Raw genomic sequence first — 17267 nt, forward strand, 5'->3', positions numbered from 1 at the left:
GAATTTCTACTTATTTTCTCGGGTAGTGGAAAATAAGTGAATTTCTTACTTGTTTTCTCGTGTTCGGTTGATTGGTAAAAAAACAGTTTTAGGAAAATACCACCCATGCCCCACCCCAACCCCACCACCACATACCATACCAACCCGCACACCCACCCCGCCACCACCCCAAGCACCCACGCACCCCCACCCAACCACCACCCTCCAACCACTTCATTTTCATCCACCCCTACCCCACACCACCACCCACCCAACCCCACCCCGCCCCTACACCACTGCTCTATCCAACCTTTCCACCCATCCACCCCCTCTCAAATTTTCTACTTCATATATTTTATTTAACTTTTATTAAAAATAGGAAATTTTTTCTTATCCACCCCATCACCAAATTTAATCACGCAAACTTTCTATTTTTATAAAGATAAAATTAAATATGAAGTAGAAAATTCGAGAGGGGTCAACTGGTGCAGGGGTGGGTGTAGTAATAAAAAAGAAAACTTTTCAAAACTTTTTTAAAAAAAAAAAAAATTTTTTTTAGAGGGAGTGGTGGGGTGTTTGTTGCGGGGGGGAGGGGGGGGGAGGTGTCGTGAAAAAAAAAAAGACTTTTCAAAACTTTTTCTTTTAAAAAAAACTACACCCTCTATCCCAAAAACATTATCTTACTTTCTTTTTTAGTCTGTCCCAAAAAAATTATTTCCTTTCTATATTTAGAAACAATTTAACTTTATGAGATGATTTACAGTCACACAAATATCTAAGGCTTGTTTTGGATCACACATTTCAAAAGTCTTCATTTATTTCTTAAACTTTGTGCCAAGTCAAAAGAAGACAATTTTTTCGAGACGGAGGGAGTAAATTTTTTGGTGGGGTATCACTATTGCATCTAAAAATATAAATCTATAATCTACTATAAAACTATAAATATATATAATGATAAAAAGAAAAAGAAAGACACTATTAATAGGGAAAATGGTCAAATTTACCCTCCAAGTATAGTTTATAGTTTAAATTTGCTCTCCGTCAAAGTTTGGGATCAAATTTACCCTCCCTGTCAAAGTTTGGGATCAAATTTGCCCTCCAAGTATGGCTTATAGATTAAATTTGTCATTCATCAAAGTTTGGGATCAAATTTGCCCTTTTCGTCGAAGTTTGGGATCAAATTTGCCCTCCCCATTAGGATACTTGATAAATTTACCCTTATATGAATGGAAGTCTGACTTGGACTCCACAACACAAAAAAATTTGCCATGACGGATCCACATAGGCTCCAAATAGACTCCCAAACCCAATTCTCTTTTTAACCCGTTTCCCAATCCCAATTCTCTTAACCCGTTTAGACTACAAGATTGAGAGACTACGTAGAGCCTATGTGGATCCAACGTGGCTAACTTTTTGTGTTGTGGACTCCAAGTCAGACTTCCATCCATATAAGGGCAAATTTATCAAGTATCCTAACGGGAGGGCAAATTTGATCCCAAACTTTGACGGAAGACAAATTTAAACTATAAACCATACCAGTGTTTTAAAAGGCAGTTTCAGAGCTCGCCCTGGGGCGGGGCAATGGCAAAACGCGTCGTGGCTCACGTGCGGGGCTTAGTTCCTGTGAGGCTTACACCTAAACGCCCGATTGTACGCCCTAAACACGCCTAACACCTAACGCTCGAGGCTCGCCTAACACTTCTTACACAAATTATATGTTAAATTCTTTAATTAAAATTGTTGACCCTCATAATTGTTTAACAAATGAATGATACTTAACGGTTTTCATTTATAGAAATAAGAAGATTGGGTTTAACTCAAATATCAAGTCGTAATATTGCATGTATACTCTTTCAGAATATCGTGAGGTTGGATATCACTTAATATTTGTTTTAAAAATATATAGTTGAATGGTACATTTTCACTTGTCATTGGTCTTTTGTCCTATGTATTAAAATTATCATATTTTATTATTTCGTTATTTGAAAGTAATTTTATTTTTATTCATGAATGAGTTAGTTTTAATTATAATACTGATAAGGTTTACTGATTATTTGCTTATAGGGAGATAAAATGAATAATATGATAATAATATTGTTTTAAGAAATTGTGATTTTTTCATTGTTTGAAAGTTAAGATATTAGAGTTGCTTTGCATTTCATAATAACTTTTATTTTATTGTATTGTTTATACTTGTAATATTATATTATATATATTTACAAGTTATAAGTGGCGTATAATGAATTGCTTTGATTAGTTTTTTGTTAGGATCAAGCGCGCGCGCATATATATATATATATAGATATTTCATTTATTTATAATTTTTTTTAATATAATTTTACTTATTTAAAAATATTTATTGTAATTATATTATTTTATAAAATACTAAAAATTAAATACCCATTAAGCTTATGTCCCGTGCCTAGGCTTATGCCTCGCCGAGGCATACATAAAATACCCCGCCTTAGACCCCCGCCTTTCAAAATACTAAATCATACTTCATAAATTTGACCCTTTTCCCCAATTAATATCACATGACCGGCAAATTAGGTCACACTGAAACAGAACACTTTCGGCGATTCACTAAAAGAAGAGTAACTTTAACTTTACTGATAGAGATTCCTTTGCCATTGAAGATGAAGAGAATTTCTCTGTGTTGCCCTTTCAATGGTATTATTCCCTTTATCTCTTGTTCTGCAATTTCCACAAGGGCTTATTCTTCGTTAAACAGTAATAAATCCATTTCTGTAAAGGGTAAACCTGGGTTAAACATCAATTTTGAAACCGTTAAGTGTTTAAATGATGCTGTTGCACTCTTTCATCAAATGGTTAGAATGCAGCCTCTACCTTCACTTCTCGTCTTCTGTCAATTATTTAAGACTATTCTAAATATGAAGCATTATTCTGATGTCATTTCTCTTTTTCGAGAAATCCAGAACTTGGGTGTCCCAATTAATGTTTTCATCTTGATTAGTGTGATTAACAGTTACTGCCTGATGCATAATTCTGATTGTGCATTTTCGGTGTTACTCATTTTCTTGAAAAATGACATTCCATTTGATGTTGTTATATTTACCGCCCTAATTAGGGGATTATTTGCTGAAAATAAGGTCAAAGATGCAGTTGAATTGTTCAAGAAGTTGGTGAGAGAGAATAGTTGTTAGCCTAATGAAGTCATGTATGCAATGGTCATGAATGGGCTCAGCAAAAGGGGCCATACTCAAGAAACATTAAGTTTGCTCCGGTTAATGGAACAAGGGAACACTAAGCCCAACATATATATATCTATAGCATCGTCATGGATGCCCTTTGTAAAGATGGAAACTTAGATATTACTATCAACCTTTTGAACGAGATGAAGCAAAAAGACATTCCTCCAAACATAGTCACATATAGTTCATTGATTGATGGTTTGTGTAAGCTTGGTCAGTGGGAAAAGGTTAGGACATTGTTCTCGGAGATAGTGAATCATAATATATATCCAAATGTGCACACCTTCAGCATGGTGATTGATGGACTATGCAAAGAAGGAAAAGTCGAAGATGCAGAGGAAGTAATGAGACACATGATTGAAAAAGGTGTAGAGCCTAATGTAATCACCTACAATGCTATAATGGATGGATATTGTTTGCGTGGTCAACTGGATAGAGTGAGGAGAGTTTTTGATTAGACGATAGGTAAGTGCATTGAGCCTAATATTATTAGCTATAACATACTAATAAATGGACACCGTAAGAAGAAGAAATTGACCGAGGCCATGCAATTGTTTCATGAAATTTCTCAAAGGGGATTAAAACCTAATATTGTTACCTAAAATACTCTCTTACAACGGCTGCTTGAAGTTGGAAGAATTGGCGATGCAAAAAAGTTCTTTGACGAGATGCTATGTACGTGGCCCGTACCTAAATTATGCACTCTTTGCATTTTGCTCGATGGTTATTTTAAGCACAGACTTGTTGAAGAAGCTATGTCACTCTTTAATAAGTCGGAAAGGAAGATAGAATATACTAGTATTCAATTCTACAATGTTGTCATTAATGGGTTGTGCAAAAATGGTAAACTCCACAAAGCTCATGAGATTTTTGAGAAGCTTTCTTTAATTGGAGTGCTTCCGAATGTGAGAACATACACTATAATGATAAATGGATTCTGTCTTGAAGGGTTTTTGGATGAAGCTAAAGATATGCTTAGAAAAATGGAGGACAACGGTTGCTTGTCCGACAATGTCACTTACAATGTTATTATGCGAGGTTTTCTCAGGTGTAGCAAAATTAGTGAAATGACAACTTTTATGAAGGAAATGAGCGGAAGGGGCTTCTCATCTGATGCAACTACAACTGAGTTACTGGTAAAGGCCATAAGCGAGAATCCTTCCGTCCTTGACATGATACCAGAGCTTCAATCAAAAAATAATAAGTGAATATTTCTGTTACTTGGTTTATTCGGTTACATTATAGTTGTCATGCAGTTTCTGCTTATCACTGCAATTTGAAATGGAATCCAATGCATTGTGGAAGCTGAAGAAATGGCAATTGAAACTTTGTTTGGGCTTTACCGGCAGGCATATTGAGGAGGTACATCACTTTGATATTTGATTGTTTTTCGGCTCTTCTTTATCTTGGAAATCAGATATTATTGCTCTCTTGATATGATACATAATGTGAGTTTGCACGCATTATAAGTCTAGGAATATCATTTTTAGTGCTATTTAGTTATCTTCATGTATTATCATTTTCTATCTATAAGAGCCTGTTTGAATTGGCTTATTTTAGGTGCTTTAAATCACTTTTCTAGTGTTTGGGTAAGATAAAAAAGCGCTTTTAAGCACTTGTTTTTAAGACAAAATAACAAAAATAAGGCAAAAGCCATAAGTTAGGATTTCGAACTTATGAATTTTGGCTTATAAGCCATAAGTCATAAGCCCATCCAAACGGGCTCTAAGTCTGGGTATGTTGTTATTGCTTACTGTGGGAACAATCTTTTTTGGTAATTGGAACATTAGAGCTGACAAGGTCAACCTCATCCTTCTGCTCCTGAAACATATAGTGAATATTTGTGTTTTTCCTGAAGTTGCAACAAAACTTGTTCAACATTCACTATATGTTTCAGGAGACAGAACTTGTTCAACATTGATGCTATATTATAGATGAACGGTCAACTTCCTATTTAGTATATTTAAGAATATATTTTTGAGGTTTATATATGATCCAAGAGTACCGGATGCTTTGTTGAAATAGAACTGGTTCATAATTGATAGGGTATACAAATTGTCATTGCTATTTGAAAAGGGTCGTACTCCATATAGTTATTGTCAACTAACTTAGAACATGGAGGGAAGTTATTTCTTTTGAAGACATAGCTCTGTTTGAAATTCTCTCCTCTAATTGATTGTTTCTTTAATTTAGATTATGGATTTTAAGTGTACTGCTTGTAATTTTAAGAATTTTGGGGAAAAGAGACACATGTCTTATAAGGCTGGTGATGTTAGTTAGTGAAATGGATGCATTTGAGCGTACCATGATCATGTGTCCACGTGTAGCTTCGTCATAGTTGTTGTTAAGGATATTAGTTGTCTATGGGATATTGAATCGCGTGGACACCATTAGATGGGAGTAGCATAGATCTAATTTCTTCTATGTTTCATCATAAAATTAACCTCGTCTATAGAATCGCGAGGCAATTTATTACATGATTTTAAATTTGTTTATGTGTGGGTTTGCAGAAAAGGCTCATCACGGTCACACCAGAAACTAAGGTTCTGAAAGCGAAGCAACTGATGACAGGTATTGAACTCTGCCTCATTTCTTTTTTAATGCCTTTTTCAGTGTATGCTTCAAACACAAGAATATAAGCTTAAATACATCGCAACATGTTAAGAGTAATTTAAATGTGGAAGTTCATCAAGTTTCCTTATACGAGTAATTGACGTATTTTTTGACAAGTAATGAATAATTTTATCATTTGTAGCACTTAGATGTTTTGTACATCTGCATCTTCTTGATGCCTTTCTAATGCAATTTATTTACTTCATCAAAAAAAAGTTCTAAAGGTACTTTTGGTATGTCAGAACAATCTTTTTTTCATTAAAATGAAGCGGTTTGATTGACACTTTAAGTTCTTTTCTAATGTAATGAAATTGACATAAAAATGCCATGTAAATTGTTCCGGTTGGTTCATATAATATTTAGGAATTTGAAATTCCATCCAACTAAGTTTCTAATTGAATTAAGTGACTTGTATAGAATGTTTTGACAAAGAACGAAATATATCTGGAAAATATGCATGCAGGTTTGTGCTTTGGCTTTCTGGCTTTGGTCATCAGTGTCACTTGGATATACTTGGGCATCAAAAGAAAACAGCTCATAAGAGTCAGGGAAAAGTTTTTTCAGAAAAATGGCAGTTTGTTATTGACACAGAACTCAGATCAATGAGCGCAGCATGGAGTATGCAGCTAATATCTTTACAGCAGCAGAACTCAAAAAAGTCACCCACAACTATGATGAGGATCATATCCTCGGCCATGGCGGTTATGGAACGGTTTACAAAGTCATCCTTCCGGACAAACGTGTGGTTGCGATTCAAAAGTCGAGAATATGGACCAGAGCCAAATAGTATTGTTCATTAATGAAGTGATCATTCTTTCGCAAGTCAATCATCGACATGTGGTGAAACTCTTGGGTTGTTGTTTGGAGATTTAAGTCCTCTACTAGTCCACGAGTTCATCTCCAAAGGTACCTTCTATTACCATATCTATGATGGCAGAGAAACGTGTTGGTTTTCTTGGGAAAATTGATTGAGGATAGCGTCTGAAGCTGCTGGTGCTCTCGCGTATCTTCATTCTGCAGCTTCCACCCCTGTAATTCACAGAGATTTGAAGTCTATGAATATACTATTGTATGAGAATTACACAGCGAAAATTTCAGATTTGGGGGCTTCTAGATTACTGTCACTGGATCAAAATCAAGTGACTACATTGGTTAAGGAACTTTAGGTTACTTGGATCCTGAATACTTCCACACAAGCCAATTGACAGAAAAGAGCGACGTTTATAGCTTTGGAGTAGTTCTTCCGGAGCTCTTAACAGGGCGAATGTGCCTATATACTGCAGCATCTGAAAACGAGAGAAGCCTAGCTGCATTTTTTGTCAGGTGTATTAAGGAAAAACTATTGTTTCAAATACTCTAAAGGCAAGTACTATGAGAAGGAGTTTCAAGCAATGCCAAGGTGTTGCTGAGCTCGCGAAGAGATGCCTCAGGTCAGTGATGTAGCCACATAGACTGATGGGTTCGGTTGGACACCCTTCATTGAAATATTATATTGTGTGTTATAGAGAATTATACTGTGTATATAGGTCAAGAATTACTTTTTATACATACATATTAAACCTTGAACACTCTTAGCGAAATTTATCACTTCGCCACTGTCTCAGGTTAACGGGTGAAGAAAGGCCTACAATGAAAGAAATGGCCGTGGAGCTAGAAGAATTAAGAAGGTTCACCAAACATCCATGGTCTCAAACTTAGGAAAGTCAAGATAAAGACACTCTTGGATTAATAACAGAACAAACATCAGACCTTTATGCGATCAAGATAACAAATAACTTCATCTCTAGCGGAGAATTCTCCGGACAACAGAGCTTTGATAGTCGTATGCTGCGTCGCATTCACAGCCCCCAGTGATCGAGTACTTGCATAAAGCCTGCATTTTAGTGTCCTAACTTGAATGTAGTTCCCCTTTGTACTCTGTCAATTATATTTAACTAGTATAGATTTGTGTATATTTCCACATTTCCAGAATTTTGAGCATTTGGCATGATAGACTGAGTTTGTTAAAACATTTGGCAGAAGAAAAAGTGCTCATTTCTGACAAACCTACCCCAAACATAAGGGACCAGCTTTGTCATTTTCTCAGTGGAAAACATATGATCAATTTCTTGACTTGAGTTGCGAGAAAGCACAAATTCCTGGGAATCACATTCAATAACAGCTATGCTTTAAAAAAAAGCCTCTAGCCAGTAAGTAATAAGGCCCCATTTGGACATGGTTTGAAATCACGTTGGTTTGAAGTTGAAGTTTTGTTTGGATATGCAATTTGGATTTCTAAAGTTGTATTTTTCTCATAAATATGAAAACCCAAAAGTTGTGAAAACTATCAATATTTTTCCTATTCTTATACGATCTTACTAAAGGAGCAAACTATAGTTCATAACAAAGTTAATACAATACGAAGACATTTCTAAAAAAATACAACATCTATTGATCGAGATATAGTTCAATAGAAAGGAAAATGTAACATGAGTTGTAGCGTAACTATCATTTAATATAATCCTCGCACATCGTACGGATAATCTCTTCACATCGAGCTTGCATTTCCCATTAGATGATTGAGAAGACGAACAAACATTACTTGAGTCAAGTTTTATATTTAAACAATATATTAACCAACTTAAGTGTCTTTTTTCTTTTACAAAATATAAATTTATGAGTCAAGTTTTAAATTTTTAAAAATTTGAAATCATGATTGGAATCTCAAATTGTACTTCTTGGAAAATTTCGGATTTGAAATAATGATATAAAGTTGAAGTTGAAATTTTATGAAAATTTCATAAACAAACACTAATTTTAAATCAAAATATAAAAGATGATTCCAAATCACATGGCCAAACTCCCACTAAGTAGGCACAAAAATTTTCACCCATTTGCTCCTGAAAAAATGACAAAATGGGTCCTCAAGTTTGAGGGTGGTTTCAAAATAATCCATTAAGTATGCACTTAGAAAGGTTTGGTCCTTCAACATAGAAGGGGTACATAATAGGGAAGGGAAACGCGTAAGAAATGAAGCCCACATAGGGGCGAAGCTAGTGATGACTAACCCTTTCTTGGCCTTCCTGATAACTAACTATAAATCTGATGAAAGCCTCAATCATCTAACCCTTTCTTTCCTTTTAGTTTTCGTAAAATATTACCTGACTCTGTCCGTTAAATTTGACGTAAATAATGAAAAATAATAATTTAACTATAAACACCAAGAAAATCCTAGAATATTCAACACAAAAAACTACTACTAGACACTAAAAAGATAATAAAAATAGCAGAAATTACACCTTAAAAAAGTTACATCAACTTTAGAAATAAATCAAAAATAGCAAAAACTATAAAAATTGTACCTTTTAATGTGAGTTTTTTTTTTTTTTTTCAATTCCTATCAAATCTAAAGGACACAATTTAGTAAATATTTAACAGAGACTAAAGTGTTAATTTTTGGCAAACTCAAGCACCAAAAACTATTAAATGCATACTGAAGGAAAAATATTTAGTCAAATAGGTCAAACTTGCAGAGCCAGGATTAAACTCAACTCAAACACAAATATACTCAACTATTTTGAACCTACTGTCAAACATAAGGGCCATTTGTGTCATTTGAACTCACTCCCTCGTAACATACAAATTAGGGGAACACTCTCACTCTCACTGATACAAATTAGGGCAAAATTAGCCATTGAATATGAAGAGAATTTCTTCGAGTTACTCCTACAAGGGCATTTCTCATTCTTGTTCAGCAATTAGAGCTTATTCTTCATGCCATATCAATGACAAATTCATTTCAGTAAAGGGTAAACTTGGGTTTAATAGCAAGATTGAGAAGGTCAAATGTTTAGATGAAGCTGTTACTCTCTTCCATCAAATGGTCATAATGAAGCCTCTTCCTTCAGTTCCCGTCTTCTGTAAATTATTTAACACTATTCTAAATATGAAGCATTACTCTGCTGTTGTTTCTCTTTTCAGAGAAATGCGGAAATTGGGTATCCCAATTAATGCATTCATCTTGAATATCGTGATTAACAGTTACTGCCTGATGCATCGTGCTGATTGTGCATTTTCTGTATTACCCATTTACTTGAAGAATGGCATTCCATTTAGTGTTGTCACCTTTAGCACCCTATTAAGGGGAATCTTTGCTGAAAATAAGGTCAAAGATGCAGTTGAATTGTTTAAAAAATTGGTGAGGGAGAATATTTGTGAGCCCAACGAAGTCACGTATGCAATCGTCATGAATGGGCTCAGCAAAAGAGGACATACTCAAAAAACTTTTAGTTTGCTCCGCTTAATGGAGCAAGGGAACACTAAGCCTGACAGATGCATCTACAACATTGTCATAGATGCCTTTTGTAAGGATGGAAACTTAGATGTTGCTATCAACCTTTTGGACGAGATGAAGCGGAAAGGCATTCCTCCAAACATAGTCACTTATAGTTCATTAATTGATGGTTTGTGTAAGCTTGGTCAGTGGGAGAATGTTAGGATTTTGTTCTCTGACATGGTAAGTCTTAAAATTTATCCAGATGTGCGGACCTTTACCACAATGATTGATGGACTATGCAAAGAAGGAAAAGTTGAAGATGCTGAGGAAGTAATGAGACACATGACCGATAAAGGTGTAGAGCCGGATATAATCACCTACAGTGCGATAATGGATGGATATTGTTTGCGTGGTCAACTGGATAGAGCGAGGAGAGTTTTTGATTTCATGATAGATAAGAGCATTAAACCTAACATTATTTGCTATAGCATACTAATAAACAGATATTGTAAGAAAAAGAAACTTGTCGAGGCCATGCAATTGTTTCATGAAATTTCTCAAAAGGGATCAAAACCTAATGTTGTTACGTACACTACTATCTTGCAAGGTCTTTTTGAAGTTGGAAGAATAGGAGATGCAAAAGAATTCTTTTGTGAGATGCTATCTACAGGGCCGGTACCTGATTTATACACTCATTGCACTTTGCTCAATGGGTATTTTAAGTACGGACTTGTTGAAGAGGCTATGTCACTCTTTCATAAGTTGGAAAGAAAGAGAGAAAATACTAATATTATATTTTACAATATCATCATTAGTGGATTGTGCAAAAATGGTAAACTCGACAAAGCTCGTGCTATTTTTGAGAAGCTTTTCTTAATTGGATTCCTTCCGAATACAAGAACATACAATACAATGATAAAGGGATTTTGTCTTGAAGGTTTGTTCGATGAAGCTAAAGATATGCTAAGAAGAATGGAAAACAATGGTTGTTTGTCAGACAATTTCACTTATAATGTGTTTGTGCAAGGATTTCTCAGTTGTAGCAAAATTAGTGAGATGAAAACCTTTATGAAGGAAATGACTGGAAGGGGCTTCTCATTTGATGCAACTACAGCTGAGTTATTGGTAAATGTTATAGGGGAGAGTCCTTGCATCCTTGACATGATACCAGAACTTCACGCGGAAAATAAGAAGTGAATATTTCTTTCGTTTGGTTTATTTGGCTATTATAACAACAACATACCCAGTGTAATCCCACTATACCTGTGATACATTTTCCTTTTTATCCTTGCAAAAGAAATGGCATCCAATGCAATTGCAGAACCTGACGGCAATTAGAACGTTGCTTGAGCTTTGCCGGAGGTTTATTTAGGAGGTACATCAATTTTGATATTGATTTGCTTCCGGTCTTCTTTCTCTTAGAAATTCAATGTTATCTCACTCTTAATAGGAGAAATAGCTTTAAGTATACAAATCAAAGAAGAGAGAAATAATGGTGACTTTCCTTATGTGTACACCTTATAAGTTTGGTAATAACAATTTTAGTGCTATTTAGTTATCTTCGGCTATTATCATTTCTTATTGTTTTTAGAATCAATAACTACGGCATGTATCTTAGAAATTGCTAGGGAAACAATCTGTTCAGTAGTTTCTAAATTCGTAGATACATCATCCATAAATGCAACCCCATCCTCCTGTCAAACCTAATAGGATATACTACAGATGAATGGTCAACATCATATTCAAATTATTTAGGAATATATTTGGGAGCAACCTCTAAGTCTATTGAGGTTAATTCTTTAGCTGAGTTTGTAAACAAACACTGGTTCCTTCTAACTAGCACCGTGACAGCTTTTCCGCTTGATGAGATGTTGAGAAAAGAAACTCACATGTGCAATGGTAAGCAGCATGTTGCCTACAGATTGATGAATGATTTATTAGTTGTTACTTTGATTTCTCGAGTAAAGAAAAAACGGAAGAGAAGTAGAGATGAGACAGATGTAGAAGCAACAGCTTACATGGTGAAGCATCTGGTTAAATTTGATAAGAGGTACATCAAGGATGAATATGTACACTGGAAGGGGGCCCATACTTAAACAAGACATCATGGGGGTGTTTCACAACTTCCATTCCCATGGTCTATTTGAAAGGAGTTTCAATTTAACCTAAATTGCCTTGATGCCTAAGAAGAATGGTGCAAAGGTGTTGAGGGCCTTCAGACCTATAAGCCTAATAGCCAGCATTTACAAGATTCTTGCAAAAGTCTTGACTGAGAGGCTGAAAATGGTGATGGAAAAATTGGTGGATTCTCAACAAATGGCATTCATAAAAGGAAGGCAAATTTACCAGTTTCAACAAAAAAAAAAAAAAAGGAAGGCAAATAATGGATGCCATACTAATAGCCAATGAAGCAGTAGACTCAAGACAGAAACAGAAGAAGCCTGGCATCCTTTGCAAGCTAGATATTGAGAAAGCATTTGACCATGTGAATTGGAACTTCTTACTAAGCATGTTACAACAAATGGGATTTGGAGTGCAATGGGTTAAATGGATGAAATTTTGCTTATCGACTGTCAGATTCTCACTCATCATCAATGGTTCTCCAGAAGGATTATTCTCTGCTCAGAGGGGTCTCAGGCAGGGCGATCCCTTGTCACCTTTTCTTTTCATAATAGCCGTGGAAGGTTTGAACAACATGGTCAAAATAGCCAAACTTAATGCGTGGATTAAAGGCTTTGAGGTAGCCATGAATGGACACAACAATCAGGAGATTACGCATCTTCAATATGCAGATGACACCTTGATCTTTTGTGTTGCAGAAGTGGAACAACTGAGAATTTTGAGAATTATACTAGTCCTTTTGAAGGCATTTCTGGGCTGCATATTAATTGGAGAAAGAGTTATCTCTTCCCACTTAGTGAAGTAACAAATATGGAGGATTTGGCACTGATCTTGGGGGGAGAAGTGGGGACTCTTCCTACTACTTATCTTGGCATGCCACTGGGGGCCAAGTTAAAATCTACTGGAATATGGAACAATGTCCTGGAGAAATGTGAAAAGAAGCTCTCAAGATGGAAGTGTCAATATTTGTCAATGGGAGGAAGGCTCACTCTGATTAACTCTGTATTAGACTCACTACCTACCTATATGATGTCCCTTTTTCCCATTCCTGTGGGGGTCATTGAAAGATTGGACAGCATAAGAAGGAACTTTCTGTGGCAAGGTAAAAAAGAAAAAAAAGCCTATCACTTGGTCAAGTGGGAAGAGGTAATTCTCAGCAAGGCTCAAGGTGGGTTGGGAATTAGAAATTTGAAGAATCACAGCAAAGCCCTCAAATTGAAGTGGTTATGGAGGTACTCTCAAGACCCTCAAAGCTTATGGAGCAAGGTAATCAAAGCCAAATATGAAGTAGAAGACAACTGGATGACTAAACCAGTAAACTCAGCTTATGGAGTTAGTCTTTGGAGGTCTATAAGGGTACTATGGCCAGCTCTAAAGAGTCAAGTTTCAATCAGAGTGCTAAATGGTAACAGGACATCCTTCTGGAATGATAATTGGCTGGGGAATGGAGCTTTGAAGGATCTATTCTCTGACATATATGCTTTATCTCATCACCAACAGAGATCTATAGCTGAAATGTGGTCACCTCAAGGTTGGGAATTGATACTCAGAAGAGACCTGAATGATTGGGAGATAAATATAATAGTTGAGTTCTACAAACAACTGGATAACTTCACAGGAACTCAAAACGGAGATGACACATTGAGATGGCAGGGACATAGTAGTGGAAAATTCAGTGTTAATGCAACCTATAAAATGATAAACCAACTAACACCTCAAGTCACCAACTGGCCCTGGAAGCATTTTTGGAAGACCAAGATACCATACAAGGTTGCATGCTAATTATGGTTACTGGCAAAGGAAGCTGTGCTCACACATGAAAATTTAAAGAAGAGGAACTGGACTATGTGCTCAAGATGTTTTCTTTGTGAAAAAGAAGTAGAGACAGTTGGTCACCTATTTTTGCACTGCAGGATAACTGATCAGTTATGGAAGATCTTCATTAATCTCAGAGGCATAGCCTGGACAATGCCTAGAAAGATTACTGAAGCTCTCTTTAGTTGGGAGGCAGCTGGAGCTGGAGCAGATGACATATACAGATGGAAGATGGTCCCTACTTGCATTTGGTGGGCAATTTGGAAAGAAAGGAACTCTAGATGCTTTGAGAACAGCAGCAACACAATGCAGGAGATCAAACTTAACTGTATTAAGCTTTTTCCTTTTTGGTGTAACCAGATCTACCCAGAGGATATTATGAGCCTGTTTGGATGGGCTTATGCCTATAAGCTGCAAATAGCTTATAAGCTAAAAAAAATAAGTTGGGGTAGTCTAACTTATTTTTTTTGGCTTATAAGCTGTTTTCAGCTTTTAAGCTACTTTAGATTAGCTAAGTCAAATGGGCCCAATTATTTTTTTGAGCTTATTTTAAGCACAAAATGACTTTAAGCTGGCCAGCCAAACACTCAAAAAAGCTGAAAACAGCTTATAAGCAACTTATAAGCCAATCCAAACGGGCTCTATATCTATCCTAGACTCATTAGGTTCCTGTTAGAACTGTAGGCTGGTTTTACTCTCTTATGCTCACTTGTAAATATGGTTTCAGTACAACCCATGTACTGTTTTGTGTTTAATACATACAACATGTTACCTTCTCAAAAAAAAAAAAAAAAAACTTCGGCATAGAATTAATGTTCTGTGCAACCGACTTGATGACAGGGAACATGTACCATTTATTTTTTGGCATCATGGAAAATTATGGAGGGCTGCTAGGCATACTCACAGTCTTAAGGAGGTGATTGTTGGTGTGGGGGTCGCAAAGAACCTTAGTCTTGGAGGTTATAGGATATACCAAGAGTTACTGGCAAAGGAACTTGCTCATTGCCATTCTCCTCTGGATGGTCTTGTATCTCTCTTGCGAATCCTCTGCATTCACATACCTCTGATTCATGTTTTTATAATTTGGAGAAGTGGCTCTTTTCCAATGGATGGATGGTTAAAGTGGACTTTAGGAACTATAATTCAAATTATTAATTATAGGTGTCTCTGTTTAGGAGGAAGGGTCACTTAAAGATCATTCAACAAACAGATCTGTTTTGGTTGCATTTGGAATTACAATTGCCTATGTTGGTTATTTACGTGCACTATTTTATGGTGTAATTACTGGCCAGTGTAGGATTGCTCTAAAAGTTTCAGGTGATCTAAGAAAGTGTTCTTATACTTGTGTTATCAATTCTCGGATCAACTTAGATTGGTTTCACAGAGTTGATGTATTCTTCTAAAGGTCATATGGAGAAGGCTTTAATGGGAGGTGGTGTTTCTGGTTCCTTGTTGTTGATAGCATTGCTGGAAGGTGCTGATTGTGCTGTTATTCAAGTGCCAGCAGTTGAGGAGAGTATTGAAAGGAAGAAGGCATTTCAAAAAGGCGAACAGGATGGTATGAAGCTGCTTGAACTTCTTGGAGTGCAAGTCCTAAAAGTAAATGGAGAATGTGAAGTACTCGTTGCACAGTTGACTAGAGAAGGACACATTGATGTTTGTATTAATGTTGAAGGTGATTCAATTCCCTTTGGAATCAGAAGCATTATTAAAAGTACCCAATCTAACTCCCTAGAGGCATTTGAATATTATCAAATGTTAAAAATTGAGTCTGGTCATGAGTTGAGGAGGAAACGCATGACGGTAAGTTCATTTTTGGTGGGAAATGGCCACAACTTGACTGTTGTGACATTTGAAATAGAAAAACCTTCTTTGCATGATAGAGCAAAGATATCTTTTGAAGATAGCATTTACTTTGATCAATTTACTGGCTTGTATGAGGAAATGGGATACACTCGTTCAGACATTTGGAAGTCGCACTATGCAAATTCCTGTCTTCTCTTTAATTGTGTCAAGCCAGTCAACTTTGGTATATCGCGATGGCTTATAATAGTCAATCAAGTTATCGGCTTATTAATCATTGGTGACGGGAACTTGCTTGTTGTGTTGATTAACTCAAAGGAGTATAATGATTTCATTGCAAGAACTCTTGGATTCAGTGGATTTATTTTGAATTCCAGCAGATTTGAACCTTGTGGTTCTACTCAGTTACGCTCCATGACGTATAGGGCATTGTTTGATCCGGGAAGATATATCTATGAACTTGCACTAATGCTTTGTGTTGAAGATAACATAATTTTTGGCTGTTTGCTTTACGTCTCTGCCCCACCTCATTTCTTGTACACTGGTGAGCACACTCCGATGCTAACTGTAATTCAAGATTAAGGTGTACATGCCAATCATTCAGTACAGAAGTTTATTCGAGTTGATTCTCTTGTTGCAACTACGATAAGTCATACACTGGTTTTTGTTATGAAGATGATGGTTCTCTTAGTCTCAAAGTATTCACATGGGATTTTGCCCCCTTCTTTCCACTTAAAAGTAACTAGTGCATTTGTCCACGCTTCGTGCAGTCATAAAAATACCTCGTTAAATTCACAAAACAAATTTTAAATATTCTAGCTCTAAAAATATTCTAAAGATTCTTTTTAGTGTTTCAATCCAATTAAATAGGATTTTCAGTTTAAATTCATGTTGGTGTCAACGCTTTGTTTTTCTTTTTTCTTTTGTAATATTGGATGTCATTAAAAACGTTTGAGCGATAAATATGATTTAGTTTAAATTTTTTATTTTTACTCTTAATGACATGATTTTACCTAATAAGAAATTCATCGCATATTAAAGATCGCAAATTTTTTTTTTTTTTTTTTTTTAGTTTTATGACACGTTTATCACATTCATATACAATAGCTGACATGCTACAATCTACATATTGTACTATTAATTAAGAAACAACAATATTATACATGATAGCTTTGGAAAATAATATTCGATATAGTTTTGTACTAATGTTAGCTTTCAGGATTAATCAAAGGAAATTATTGCTTTGAGAAACTGTACAAACTTACAAAGGATAGGAGAATGACCAATGTGGTTTAGGTTATTATAGTAAAAACCTAGACAGGGAGAAAGCAAATTAAAAAAAAAAAAAAAAAAAAAAAACTTGAAAAAAGTATCTTACGAAGAAAATGGAGTCCATCTCACCATAATTTTCTTCTACATGATTTAGCGGCTTGATTACTATATTCATCCGTTTGATTATCTTCTTCAGC

The 17267-nt window shown here is 35.7% G+C and overlaps 2 protein-coding genes and 1 pseudogene across 2 annotated transcripts; all 3 read left to right on the forward strand.

The window, feature by feature from the left end:
- Nucleotides 1–2488: 2488 nt before the first annotated feature.
- On the forward strand, nt 2489–3275 carry LOC132605884 (putative pentatricopeptide repeat-containing protein At1g12700, mitochondrial). Its single transcript, XM_060319149.1, has one exon. It carries the CDS (start codon nt 2514–2516, stop codon nt 3141–3143), a length of 630 nt encoding a protein of 209 aa, XP_060175132.1. The 5' UTR covers nt 2489–2513; the 3' UTR covers nt 3144–3275.
- A 370-nt stretch (nt 3276–3645) lies between these two features.
- LOC132605883 (putative wall-associated receptor kinase-like 16) lies at nt 3646–7916 on the forward strand (annotated as a pseudogene).
- A 1486-nt stretch (nt 7917–9402) lies between these two features.
- On the forward strand, nt 9403–17157 carry LOC132605885 (pentatricopeptide repeat-containing protein At1g62670, mitochondrial-like). Its single transcript, XM_060319150.1, has 2 exons — nt 9403–11434; nt 15401–17157. The coding sequence occupies exon 1, from the start codon at nt 9484–9486 to the stop codon at nt 11254–11256; it is 1773 nt and encodes a 590-aa protein (XP_060175133.1). The 5' UTR covers nt 9403–9483; the 3' UTR covers nt 11257–11434; nt 15401–17157.
- Nucleotides 17158–17267: the final 110 nt, after the last annotated feature.

This window comes from Lycium barbarum, chromosome 8, assembly GCF_019175385.1.
Source record: "Lycium barbarum isolate Lr01 chromosome 8, ASM1917538v2, whole genome shotgun sequence".
Lineage (NCBI taxonomy): Eukaryota > Viridiplantae > Streptophyta > Magnoliopsida > Solanales > Solanaceae > Lycium > Lycium barbarum.

Coding starts and splice junctions, on each gene's coding strand:
- LOC132605884 (XM_060319149.1), top strand. CDS start 2,514: ATGACCGGCAAATTAGGTCACACTGAAACAGAACACTTTCGGCGATTC.
- LOC132605885 (XM_060319150.1), top strand. CDS start 9,484: ATGAAGAGAATTTCTTCGAGTTACTCCTACAAGGGCATTTCTCATTCT.